At 37.0% G+C, this 14739-nt stretch overlaps 1 protein-coding gene across 1 annotated transcript; it reads left to right on the forward strand.

The window, feature by feature from the left end:
• Window positions 1-8434: 8434 nt before the first annotated feature.
• On the forward strand, window positions 8435-10914 carry A4GNT (alpha-1,4-N-acetylglucosaminyltransferase; the record flags this gene model as incomplete). The annotated part of the gene is made up of 2 exons (XM_083363284.1): window positions 8435-8842; window positions 10312-10914. 2 exons carry the CDS (start codon window positions 8435-8437, stop codon window positions 10912-10914), a joined length of 1011 nt encoding a protein of 336 aa, XP_083219410.1.
• Between the last annotated feature and the right edge of the window lie 3825 nt (window positions 10915-14739).

The raw sequence follows: 14739 nt of genomic DNA on the forward strand, positions 1-14739 counted from the left end.
TTCATCAGCTAATTATTTTAATATCTGAAGAAAGAAAGAAAAATCTATTTTTTTATTATTATTACATTTTCTCTCTTTTTGAGATATGAACCATTGGCAAATAAATGTCATTTAGCACTTGGAGGGCTGAAAGAATATTATTAGCTGTTTTCCTATATATAGTAAATCTGTTGGAGTAGTCTATTATTTGCACTTTTAGTGTTGCTAACCACTAGTAGAGTTAGGAGTAGAAATAGCAAGAAAAAAACCACTGTTTTTTATTCTATTTTTTTCCCTTTCTTCACTGTCTGATTTAGCAGAAAAATATTCTGGCACGATTTGGCTACCCTTTTGTTGGTCCTCTGTTTTCTCTGTTTTCAGTCACTGCAGTCACCACACTTCTATTTTAGGTAATGTAACAAGGTTGAGAAACAGTCTTAGCTACTGGTAAAGACACCAGCTTAGAAACCAGAAAAAAAAGAGTTTTAGTCCCGTCTTAGGCACAAAACCAACTCAGTGACCTGCAACCAGTCCTTATCTCTCAGCACAAGAAAGAAGGCAGTGGCAAACCAGTTGCCATTTTCCTTGAAATCTTGCAAAGAAAAACATCAAGGATCTGTCCTTGACTGGAAGGCACACAAAAAAAAGTTTGACATATTTTTAGATACCTTGAGGCTACCCTGAGACTAAAAGTGGAAAACATTACCATGAAGTCTACCTTATCATGGGCTGGAGATGAGAGGAAGACAAGGTTTTGGGGACACAAAAGGGAATCGGCATAGGCAAAGCATGCAAGTGGGTAGGTATAGCTGGGGAAGTGGGCCTTACCTCTCTTATTTCCTTTTCATCTTCTTCTCAGCTCCACCTAAAAAGAAAATTCAGAGGTGCAGGCCTTTCCTTAATAAAAGTACGAAGGCAACTATCTTGTGTTTTGGGAAGTTAAGGTGAAAGGCCTCCACCGCCGCTGCACATTGGCCTTGTCCACATCAGTTGAATCTGCCGAAAAAGCTTTCTTTTGTCCCTGCTGCCCATGCCCCAACCCGCAGATCATTTGCCGGGCAGCTGTGGCTGCCTCATCCTCCACCTGCCCCTTGGGTCCTGTGCTGCCACCTCATACTGCCTGCTCCCTGTTCCCTGCCTGTATTGTATGGTTTCAATGGCAGCAGCTCTGGAGGCTGGTGGTAGGCTCTTTTCATAATTCCTGAGCTGGTGGTTTTGGTCACCTGGCCCCTTCATGGCTCTGCCAACACAGCAATGGGACAGTTATACCAGGGCTAGTAGATGGAGTTATGGCAGTGTGGTCTCATGGCTGTGTGGGCAAAGCCATGAATGGGACTCATTGGCCAAAACCGCCAGCCCAGGGATGGTGCAGAGAGCCTACCACCAGCCTCCAGAGCTGCTGCCACTGAAACCATACAATACACACACCCCACCACCTGCCTTGCCTCACTTTGTGGCAGCGACACTGGCATGCCACATGGCCATTGCAGCCACAAGCAACCAGATGGTGGTATAGAGTGGGCATGTGGCCGCGTGCCACATTCGGTGGGGGGGTTGGCCTGGGGGTAGCAGCACTCCCATTCACCTGCACTGCATGGGCTTCACAGTCCTAGGGTGTGCCGGCCAAGGGGCCAGCAGGCTGCAGCTGCTGCCAGACCCCTTTGGCCCCCACACACTCACTGCCTCCGGTATATGGAAAAATAAGACATGTCCCAAAAATAAGCCCTAATGGGTCTTTTGGACCAAAAATAAACATAAGATCCAGTCTTATTTTTGGGAAAACACGGTAGCTAAAATAGAGGACATTAATAGGCTGATGAAAATCTACATTTTTGTACATTAAAACTATTAAAATCTGTAATGGATGGGTCTATGGGCTGAAGAAACTGTCAAAAGCTGGACATATTTAATGGTCATGGTATTTGGGGTCTGGGGTTTTGTTAAGAAAAAGAATTCTAAGATAATATGATTGGGGAAAGGACCTCTGGCTGGTCAGGTTCCTGAATAGGAACATTCTAGACTGCAACATTTTCTTACAGGAACTATTTGATAATAGTAAATTCCTATTCATGTTGTTCTGTTTGTTATAAATAATGGCTGAAGATAATAAAGTTGTGCAAATATAGGTACTTGATTATTTTATTGCCATCAAAGCAATGATAAAATATAAAGAGCTTTGGTACCCTGTGAATTGAAGCAAACTTATCAAATAGAACCAATGCTTTAGCGGACTGTCAGTTACACAAAGCTGCCTTTGACTATGTTACATGGTAACCAAGTTGAAATTATTTGATGCAATCACACATTTTACAGTTGTAGGAATTGAGAGACAAGATACATGTTCTTCCTCTCCCCATTTGATTCTCACAAAGGGAAGGCTTGGACTCTGTTCCAGTTCTCTGGTTATGTTTGCATAACATCCTTATCTAGATTCAATTAATTTTGATCAATGTTCAGGAAATTGCATTAAAGCATAATTTAAAAAGTAAAACTACCGTGCTTAGGCTGTTGCCTCATTTTCACTGCCACAAAACAATATTTTGTTAGTGCTCAGGCAACAGATAAACTCATATTTGAGAGAAGGAGATTCACGTAGTAATTATTTACTCTTCCTGGATATTGCTGCAGCAAGGGTAAAATGTAATTATTATGAATATCCCTATATATTACAATTACACTATAGTAGCACTTGAGAATTGCTTCTATCTCTCCAAATCCACTTACACTTGACTAATAAAATTTTAGAATGCCTATTCTACAGAAATACAGAGGGGGGGAGGAATGTGCCTGGCCTTGAAATTGTTTTGCTTAATCTAAGAAAGTTAGGAATGAGGCATGCAAGCCTAAACACATCTTTCAGATTCAGCACACCATTTTATTAGTCTCCCTTTGTTTGTTTTTCCAAACTATAACAGTCTAACAACTCTAGAAGGCACTAACATAGAACTATCCCCCACATCTCTCTCTGAGCCCATATTGTTCTTTACATATTAAAGAATATCTGCTCAAGAAAAATAATCAAAAACAGGATTGGGTACAAGAAGTTGGTCTCCTCTTGGTGGTTTTTAAACAATCATTTCAAACTATGGGGGAGAGGGAATTGCATTATATTATGTATATCTTTTCTATTTTGAATGCACACATTTTCTTCTAGTACTGTCTCATATACACATACTGTCTCATATATAAAAGTTTTACCTGTACTTTTTACTAGCAAATTCTTACATACCTGGTAGAGGTAGTAACTGCTGTTTGCATTTCAACTAATACTTTTTAAAAGTCTTTTGTTTCCTCTTTTTATCTAATGGCAAGTACTGTACAAACATCACTTCTAAAAGTTAGGAGTTGGGGTGATATCCAAGATATAAAAGGACCAGTAAATTTATGTTCAAGCTTACATTCACTCAAATCTAATGTAAGCTTTACAAAGAATTTTCTGTTTTCAGTGTATGGCCTAGCACTATCAGCAGTACTGTTCAAAACAGGTAAGACTTTATTTTGAAATGTATATTCTTTTAAGCAGTGGGCAATGTAGATGATAGATCAATTGTGTTCATTCCAATAGAAGTTTAAATCAATAAAACATGAGGATAAATTAAAAATCTTTCTAAAAGCCTCTTGAGTTTTCTGTGCTTTAATTTAATGCATTAGGACAATTAGCATAGCACCTTCAAACTCACAGAGACCTATGCATGTTTTTATACATGAAACAGTTAATGTTTAAATGTCCTGCAAGTCCCTTGGACTACAAAGCGATCAAACTGGTCAGTCCTAGAGGAGATCAACCCTGACTGCTCTTTAGAAGGTCAGATCCTGAAGTTGAAACTCAAATACTTTGGCCACCTAATGAGAAGGAAGGACTCACTGGAGAAGAGCCTAATGCTGGGAAAGATTGAGGGCAATAGAAGAAGGGGACGACAGAGAATGAGGTGACTGGATAGAGTCACTGAAGCAGTAGGCGTGAGCTTAAATGGACTCCAGAAGATGGTAGAGGACAGGAAGGCCTGGAGGAACGTTGTACATGGGGTTGCGACTTTGCAACTAACAACAACAAATGTTCAGCAGACAATAAAAGTACAAAGAGAGCAAGCAAGATTTATATATATATATATGTGTGTGTGTGTGTGTGTGTGTGTGTGTTTAAATTACTAACAAAGAATTTAGGGAGGCTGAAATGCATTATATATATATTACTGAAAATTTCAGCGACTTAGCTCCCAAGAAAGTATGTATCAGATTACAGCTAACTTTATATGAATATAAGTATATAAATATTAACTAATAATGCATTTTGCTTTATTTTTCTCTTGAACTTTCTGAAATTGAACAAAATAAAAACAAGTATATTAAGTAATATGTCAGAGCTATCAAACAAAATGTATTTGAATTATTAATTTAATTCAGAAAAATGGAATCAAATCTGAACATTGATGCAGTCTAGATATCGAAAATAAATTGTTAACTAATACAGGTTCTTTTTTTGCGGAGGGGAGATTTTCAATTTTATACAGAAGTATCAAAATGATCAGAAAAGAATCAGAAGCATTCGATTTAATGTTTCACTTTGACTTTTCAATTTAATTCAGAAAGTCAATTCAGAGATTCAACCATGTCATCATAAATCTGACTGCCCAAATTTTTTACTTAACCCTATACTTAAATAAATCTAGATGGCATATAACCTTTTGCCACTGCTTCTGAGCAAGAAATCTTCACTGGGCTTCAACATGAGTTTTCTCCAGAAAGTTGTTTTCTCCAGAAAGATATAAGTCAGAAGTGCTATTTCCTAGCACCTGGATATTGCTTGATGTCTTTACTTCATTGGTCCTTTTCATTAACATATCTTCTTGGAAATTAATTATTTTTTTAAAAAATATATCATTTTTCTGCTTAAGCAATGGGTTCCCTGCTTGAGCAGGGGATTGGGCTTGAAGACCTCCAAGGTCCCTTCCAATTCTGATGGTGTTATTCTAATGAATTGGAATCAATTGAATTACTACCACCACCATGCCTGACTTGATTCACTGTGGGTAGGTACAAAGGAGACCCATTATAGAGTAAACTAATGTCAAAACCTCCAAGTGCATATATATTCCAAGCATATAGACACCAATATATTTAGATAGTGACTCATACCACGATCACCTACAATTGGACTATTGGAATATACCATACAGAGGGTTGCCCTTAAAGATTACTTAAAAGCCAAATATAGCAGTGCAACAGTGCAACAGTGCAACAGTGACAGATACACACATATGTCATCAATTCTCTAAGAACTTCATTGGTTGCCAGTTTGCTTCCAGATGCAGTTCAAGGTGCTGGTTATCAGCTATGAAGCCCTTCATGGCATAGAGCAGGGGTAGGCAACCTCAGCTCTTTTATGACTCATGGACTTCAACTCCCAGAATTCCTGAGTCAGCTGACTCAGGAATTCTGGGAGTTGAAGTCCATAAGTCATAAAAGAGCTGAGGTTGCCTACCCCTGGCATAGAGCCTATGGGGCTACCTGTCTCCAGTAGTTTCTGCCCATTGAGTATAATCAGGCAAAGTGGGGTCAGTGAGTCCCTTCTATTAAACAAGGTTACCTGGTGGGGCCCCAGAAATGAATATTTTTTTTCACAACATCTGAAATAGCATCCCTCAGAAATTCAGATGGCTTCCACAAGGCTTTAAGAACATAGCTGTGTTTTACTTGTTTGTTAAACCCCTAGTGGATTTTTTAAAGGGAATGTTATTTATTCCAAATGTTCTTCTCTCCCCAGAAGCATGAGAGTCACAGAACATTCCAAATTTAGTTTTAAAAAACCCTATAATGAGGGATAGGAAAGGGAGATACAATAAAATCCTTCAAATGCCTGAATAGCTGTAAGACAAACAAGGAAAGATTTAATTGTCTATCAACCCATAGAAATTTGATTGATTTGATTATAATAGGATGATCAGTTTCAGCTCAAAGTGAAAGAAAATTTCTTGATGATGAAAGCGGTTTGACAAAAAAGCCAGCTACGTAGTGTTATAAATTCTCTTGTTAAAGATTTCCATCAGATGCAATTCAGGAACAGCTATTTGTTGAAGAACCTACCATTCTGAACTAAACTAAACTGGACTTGGATAAGATAGTCTACAAAACCCTTTCCTATTAGTCAATATTTTCCTCCTGTCTAGGAAGAGGTTAAGTCACAAAAGCACCTCCACTGGGAATTTCAATCACTCAAAGAAAGAAAAGTGAATGATAATATGAATACTGAAATAACTTCTAGAAACATTCTTGATAACATACATGTTTATTTAGATGAAAGATACCTGCAGATTGTAGCTATTAATATAAAGTATGCTATCTGACTAATCAAGCTATTGTTGGATGAGATACAGTATCTCTAGGAACTGAAAGTGAAATCAGAAAATCAAGGTAGATCTCACTTTCCTGATTTCATTCTCAGTTCCCTGCATGCCAGTATCTCTTTTTGTTTCTCACTGAGATCCCATCCAACAGTAACTTGTTTGTCTTTGTCTTCAAATACAGATTTATTTATTTTTTTGCTTTTGCATTTGATCATTCCAAAGAATTGCGAAATTTAGATACATTATATTTACAAACCCCAACGTTGTTTAAACAAACAAACCCATATATTTATACAATCAAAATTTCTTTTTAATTCCTTCAGTTGCGGATAAAACAGAGAGGTGATTAATCTGTGAAGGGATGTTTATAATACATTCCTCACCTTTTCCAGAGCTAATCCAGGGGGGGGGGGAAGAACACACTTGCTAAAATATTTAATTATTCATTTCACTTAAGTGTTTGCAGCCTTTTTGCAAAAGTGCAGCACTGAGATGACTCCAATGCTTTTCAGTAAAGCACTGCAGTCCAGATTCTCATTTCAAAAGGAAAACGGAAAGACAAATGGATAGTACTTATTAAGCAGCCATCACAGAAACCAAAATTTTACTCAGGAATGTCTGCAAGAGCAAGTTTTTTAAAAATATGTATTCCTAAAGAAATTTGGAAGAAAACTACCAGCTCTCTCATGGTCATTTTTCTAATGTAAAATATGAAAGCTGTGGGAAAGACAGAGTTGCCTGTTCAAAATCAGTTGATGTTCCAAGGTACCAGCAGTCAGAGGATGCCAACTTTTAATTTCTATCAGTCACATGGAAACTAATATTAAGCAACAACACGAATACTCTGGATACTGAGAAGATATTTTGCTACTGCATCTTCCTGGAATCTCCTGTTGAGACAGCTGACTTAAAACATTGCAGGCATCTCCTGATTTCATCAAAATATAGCCAGAAAATCAGGTAATCTGTCAAACATTATGTTATTGCTTGGAAAGTTGGGATGTTCATTTTTCCCCAAAAGACAGATTTCCTAAGTAAAAATTGTAAATATATTTAATCCTAGGGTCTTTATGAAGAAACATCATGGATCTCTCATCCACCTCTAAGTGTTGCTCCACTAGAATAATTCAAGTCATTCCCATCACTTCAAAACTCCCATCGATATTCCAATAGAGATGCTCAGAAGCACCACAGATGTAACAGAGTTGTAGTCTGAAATAAGGTCTGTTGACAGAGGAGATCTATTCAGAGAACTGGTTTTAAAATATATATTGATATTTAACAGAAAGGCAGTATCTTCATCAGCAATACTTGTATCTACAGCAATTATCAGAAAAATGCCACAAATGGCCACAAGGTGGCGCAGGGGAAAAAATCTGCATTTTTCTGGTAAAGGGTGGGATTTTATTATTTCTGCATGTTGTATATAAAGCTGCTGCATTCTAGAGCATAGAACGTTCTTTCTCAAATTTACAGAATTATTTCTGGATTTTATGAATTTTTCACACACTTTGGCATAGATGGAGATATACAGGGGTGATATCGAGGAAAAAAAACAAGCATTGTCAAGATTCAGGCTGCTATACAATACATATTTATCTGCAAATAAACCCAGCTCAAAAACCCCTTGATTTTTCCCTAAAATAAATATAATTATCTATGTGTTGTTGTTGTTGGATCTTCTAGTATTAAGAGATTGTTATGCTTGCTTTATAGCATTGTTTCTGAAAGGGTGGCAGCAGGCTGGTTGGTGAGCTGGTTAGTAGCTTACAGTACATAATTCTAAATGCATTTTGAGGTGGAGAGTATGTGATTATCTTCCATTTCTAGAGAGCCCATAAAGGAATGATCAGCGTTTTCCCGGGGAAATGTTTTTGAGAAGAAATCAGCTTAGTCCTACTTAAAAGTGCTCTTAGCACAGATTCTTATATCACTGTGGAACACCTATAAGGAGTTATGCCTTTCTGCCTAGGAGAAGAGTAGCTGAAGAATTTTACTAGCAATAGGAAAGTAGATTTTTGTGTGTGCAGTAGTTGTGGTGGTGGTAGAAAATGCATGACTAATGGACATTGTTTTCACTCACATCAAAAGCCTAAGAAGCAGTCAACAAGATGAAAGAAATCCAGATGTGCTTGTGTGTCACCTTTCTATTTGCATTTGGAATAGTTTATGAACTGTCTCAAGAACCAGTTTGCTTCTTTTTCTGCAATCCAATTTCCAAACATTTCCTGAGGCCCAAAGATGTCATGACCCAGGGCAGAAGTATCATCTTCCTGGAAACAACCGATCATCTGCCATCTTCCCCACTTGTTTTATGTTCTGTGGAATCTGCTGCCAGAGTTTATCCAGACAGGCCCATCATTTTCTTTATGAAAGGACTGGACAACAATACATTGCCAATTATAAAATCTTCTTACCCCTCACTTTACTTCTTATCAACTATGAAGAATGTTTTCCTTTTCCCTCTTCAGGAGGACATTTTATTCCAGGACACGCCTCTATTGTCATGGTATCTTCAGGTAAGATGGCTCTGAATAGCTAGAGAAAAAGGCAACATTAATTCCAGCTGACCTGTGCTGTTCATTCTGTTATTGCTTTTTCATTTTTCTGAAGAAACATTCTCCTTTGGGAGTTGTGTTTGACGCCAGCCCCATTCACTCAGAATTTAAGGATCTGTGGACACCTCTTCCTTAGATTTTTAACAGTCACATGATTTTACTACTTACGGAGTCTTAATTGTATTCCACATCTTTAATTCTTTATATTCTATATTATACATTTTGCTAGCAATCTTAAGTACTTACCAGAAGAGAAAATAGAAAAAATATAAATCAAATAAAAAAATCAATTTGGAAGTTTCTCCCCTAGAGTAGCCATGGCAAAAAGAATATTACTCACAATGTACTATATGGCATGCTACAGGAAACTCTCTGTTTTCTTTTCTTTAACATTAAGTGTGCCTTATACTCATAGTGCAGTGGGATTATTCAGTAAGACGTCTAGCTTATCCACAGCACTTCCAGGAACGACTATGAGACTGCTTCTCAAAAAAAGCCAATCTTGATTCAGAATACTTTCCCAAACATAAAAGTTAGATGGAAAGGATTTTACTTGATCTTCACTGCTCTCTTTAAGATAAAGTTAAGAGGTTGCCTGAACTCTGCAAAGTTAATACAACATATCAGGAAATAACCACATTGGCTCTCTATCCTTTGAAAAATTATTCTCTAAGAACAAAGCCCATTATCAGGTCAGGCTATTAATCTATACAGCAGCAGCTCTGCAGGTTTTTAGGAAAGAGGGTTAAGCATGATCTAATTTCTGACTCATTTAAAAGGAGGTAACAATTGCATCTGAGATATTTTACATGTGCTTGGAAAAAGCTATCCACACTAAGGATGAAATATTTTTTTAAATATTATGTTATACCTTGGTAGTGACATTAAAAGAACAATATGAACATTTTTCCTGAAGTTTGAACTTTTGAACATTTGCTTAATGTATTTTTTATTTGGGCATAGTTTTCACTCCATGTAAAATATTGCCTTTAAGTTAGTAAGACTTGCATTCTGAACAAGTTGTAGCAGTATTTATGTACTGATCACAATATGTTTTGTTACTTAAAGCTTTCCAAGTATATTAAGAAAATGCAGAAATAATCAGTATAACTAATATTAGTGGATCCATTGGAAAATAAATATATTTTTAAAAACATACTTTGGTTAGCACAAATACATACACACACACATGTATATGTGGGAGTGTACACAAACACACACACAAACACGTCATGCAATATCTTGATTTAGTCAGAATCTCAGGGATAAAGCTTATATACACAGTTTAGCATATCACATCCAGAACTTGAATCTGTAACAGTTAAATTGTACTATACGGATATGATTTCTTCACTGCAAATACCAGAAATATTGCTTTAGCTTAGCTAGTTGTTATTCCTTGCTTATGTATCAATTTTGAATTTTTTCAGGTCAATAGAACAAAGGAGAAATATTGGACCTATATTATTTCTGATGCAATCAGACTTGCAGTAGTGTGGAAATATGGAGGAATTTATATGGACACTGATGTTATTTCCATCAAACCTATCCCAGCAGTTAATTTTTTGGCAGCTCAGTCTTCCCAGTTCTCCAGCAATGGGGTCTTTGGTTTTCAGCATCATCATTGGTTCATCAGGGATTGCATGAATGGTTTTGTTCATAATTACAATGGAAACATCTGGGGAAATCAGGGACCTAACTTATTTACAAGAATACTAAAGAAGCAATGCATTCTTAGAAACTTTGAGAATGTGGAAGACCACATATGCTACAATATTTCCTTTCTGCACCCTCAACGTTTCTATCCCATTCCTTATAAAACATGGACAAAGTATTATGAAGTATGGATCACAAAGCCAGAGTTCAATCATTCCTATGCTTTGCACTTATGGAACTTCATGAACCAGAAAAAGAAAAAGAATATGACCATTGGAAGCAACACCCTTGTGGAAAACCTGGTCAGAACATATTGTCCTAGTACATATAGAGTCGAGCTACACAAGACACAGTTGCCCCAAAATAAAACTAGTTAAGGTTGTAATCCGGTTGCTTTTGTGACAGTTCTCCAAGAACCCTGAGAATCCCTTCCTTTCTTTTTACATATATTCCAGTCTCTGATGCTGGATATTTGAAAGGCCAGGAAATCAAGACCTCCAGAAACCATAACAGAACAGAGTAAATTCTGGGTGGGAGGAGACAGAAGGAATCAAAGCAAGTTAAGACTCCTTTCCCTCCCCCTCCTCCCCTCCTGATTCATCATGCTACTAACACTCAGTAGGAGTTTTGACCAGCCACACTCGGCTGCTCAGAAATATAAAAACAGGAGGGAAACTTTCCTATACCAAACAGGAAGACACTAATCCTACCTTGAGTTTTTTTCTATAATTCCAGCATATCAAACTGTGGTTTGAAACTCAGTAAACCTTCAAATATTAATTTAGCAATCTTCAAAGATAATGTTTAACACTTTCAGAAATACAGGGAATGAACGAGCAATATAGGCAAAACCTCTGTTTGAGCCCAGGAAATATACAGCTTCTTTTTAGCCTTTTCCAAAGGTAAATCTTTTCGCCATTTTCATTTCACACTATATTGGGAAGCAGTCACACGCAATAGCGATAGCCTAAATTTGCTAAGAACAGAGGTTTGTTATTTTTAAAACAAAATAAAACTAATGCTTTTAAATGAATGTTATTGATGTTTTATTGTTAAGCAAATATTTTTATGGGAACTTGTCTTTGAACAGGGATGATAAGTTGCAAATCAGAGATGAGATGATAACCTTTTAGTTTCTAGTACCTCTGTAAAACTACTCATGACTTTGAGGTAGCAATGAGGACACAATATGGGGACTCCTTAAAGATAGATTTGTGCTTGGAGCACCAACTATGAATTTACATGTAATTTATTTCTATTCCTTTTAACAGCAACTTACAGAATGTTTCTTTTATCAATTGTCCTTGATGAAAGTTTATGAAATTATCATTACTGATAGGATGTTATTTCTGGCTATGAAAATAATAATAATTTCATATTTACTATTGTTTTCAGCTCAAAACAGTAACAATAAAGAAATTTAGAAGCCAGTAACTTGTGATAGCTTCATATCAAATGAATATATGTTTAACATTAAGGAAAAAGAGTAGGAATGGGATATATTTTATCCACAGCAGGTTTATTTTTTATCTGTCACTGCAATATTTTCTCCAATAGGGCACTTAAACACTGTTGAAACATGCTCTTTCACACGGAACTATTCTAGTTGGCATTTAATAGAGCACTACATTCCTAATAGCAAACCTGCTGCATCAAGTCTCTCCATGAACAAGATCATACTCACTAGGAAGAATATCCCATATGATCTACTTTGCAAATTGTTCAGCCAGTTTCCCATTTCAAGTAAGACTATGCAATATACACATGCACACATCTCTCTTGGAACCAAGCCGGATGGCTTAGCTGGTGGGTCTTCTCTGCTCAGAAATATGGACTGGCTGCTCTCCACTCTTTCGCATTCTTCTTGCATCTTCTGAAACTTTACATGTGTTTTTCATTTATAATAAATTATGCTGAAGACTATTTTTAATGTTTGGCAAAATAGGCTTAAATTCTCAGGCACTATGTAATAATCTTTGTAAGGCAAACCCAAACCAAATAATTAGCAAAGTGATTCTACAACAGTCTCCTCTGATGCAGAGCTAGCAACGGAAAAGGGAAATAAGGGAGAAAGAATGAGAAAAAAATGTCAGTAGACATTTTCTGACTTTTTTCATCTATGTTTGCTGGCAACTTTATAACTGGCCAGTATTGCAGCTGTGATATTATCAGAAAGGGTGCTGTGCAACAGGGGCTTTTAAAAATTGAAAATACAGCACTGATAGTTTTGGAATGTAACATTTTGGTAGCAATAAATAATGAACGGAATAGATGAACTGAATGAATGTAATGATAATGTGAAATGAAACTAGCTTTTTTTAAAAAATCATTTGCTGTATAAGGATGTCATTTACAATTATTGTAGTACACATCACTAAAGTATACATGATTTTCTCATTGTTGTGTATACTAGGTTATGGATACATTTCTCATTCATTTTTCAGTGACCAGTTAAATGCCTCAAGATGTAACAAATTTGTCTAAAGCTATGATTTTATTCTGACTAATCGGGACTAATCCCTAATGTATTATTCCAAATAGACACGTATAGAAACAAACTAAAGTGATACCTCAGTATTCATTGTTAATTGGTTCCGGGAGGTGTGATGAGTACCCAAAATATTGACCACTAAACAATTTTTTCCCATAAGGAATAATGTAGTGAGTCAAAAGACACTGACAAGCTCTAGTTTGTGTGTTGAGTACCAAACAAACAATGAGAACTGGGACAAAACTTTTGTGTCAAAATGCATTAAGTACCAAATTCAATGACTTTCAAAGTAATTGAGTACCAAAGTACCACTGTATTAATGTATGTAGAAATGTTAACTTTGAACATGTATTGAGATTGCTTAATGATAAAGCTAAGTAATATCCCAAGAATCTACTGCAATGTTTCTCAACCTTGCAAACTTTTAGGTATGTGGATTTCAACTCCAAGAATTCTCCAGCCAGCATTTCTGGAGTTGAAATCCCACACACCAAGATTGAGAAACACTAATCTAATACAATTTAATAATGGCCTCTTCTGAGAACAAGGATGGAAATAGACCAGTGGGGTAGGCAACCTTGGCTCTTTTATGACTCATGGACTTCAACTCCCAGAATTCCTGAGTCAGCATAGCTGACTCAGCTTAGCTGACTCTGAGTCAGGAATTCTGGGAGTTGAAGTCCATGAGTCATAAAAGAGCCAAGGTTGCCTACCCCTGAGATAGACGGTTACATTTCTGCTTTAAGTTTAGGGGGGATCACAATTTTATTTTAAGAGAAATAAAAGAATGAAATTCAGGGAAAAGATACATGCTAATTTAGGGATAGATGTGAATTAGACTTGGTTATAATTTAATTACAGAATGTTATCACACTTTGATAGGAAAAAGTCTCAAGCTGATCTATGAGCCCTCAATACTGCACACAAAGGAAGCCTGAGTTTATTCTGTGACTGGGCCTGATGATGAAACAGCTTCCCACTTAATATAACCTTAATATAAGGTTAGTCCCCACTGCAACAAGAGGTTTTCTATCTTCTCTGCTTTGTGTTTGTATCTTAAGACCTATGTGACATAAAAAGTTCAGCATTTGTCTTTTTTTGGAACCTGACGAGAATTGTTTGATATGTTCTACACCCAGGATGGGATTTCCTTCCTTCTTTCACCGTTTAGTTAAGCAAACTTTAAAAACGCAAAAAGAAAGGAACTTTCCAGCTTTCTCTCATCAGTGCCTGGTAATTTTGGAAGGCTTCACTTATTCTCTGAGGTTTATTAAGTGATGCCTCGTTTTCCATCCTTTTGAAATATAGACCACCCGGGCTGCTACTTCCGCTTTCTTTGGAGACCCCAATCGCAAATTAAGGGATATCTTTCCCCTATTGGGGGCGTTTTGACCGTTTAGCGCTGCACACGGGGATACAACTTAAACTCTCCGCCGTAGAAAGCAGCCCCAACCTTTGGCCTTGCCTCCTCTCTGCTGGTGGTGATGAGACACCAAACCAGAAACGGAGAGGCAGCTTTGTTATTCAACAAGCGAAGCCTTTAACAGACCTCCGAGGACCAATATTTTAGTAAACTGTGATTGCCCGATCCTCCCTCGTTGTACCCTGTGGGTAGATTACAGCCGGAATGAAGCTTAAACAAGCAAGAGAAAGCAATCAGGTGCCGTGTTTTCATAAATTACTACAGCAACAGCTTGGCTTGGGGGACGGT

This window comes from Vipera ursinii (assembly GCF_947247035.1).
Source record: "Vipera ursinii genome assembly, chromosome: 5".
In the NCBI taxonomy this organism is placed as follows: Eukaryota; Metazoa; Chordata; class Lepidosauria; order Squamata; family Viperidae; genus Vipera; species Vipera ursinii.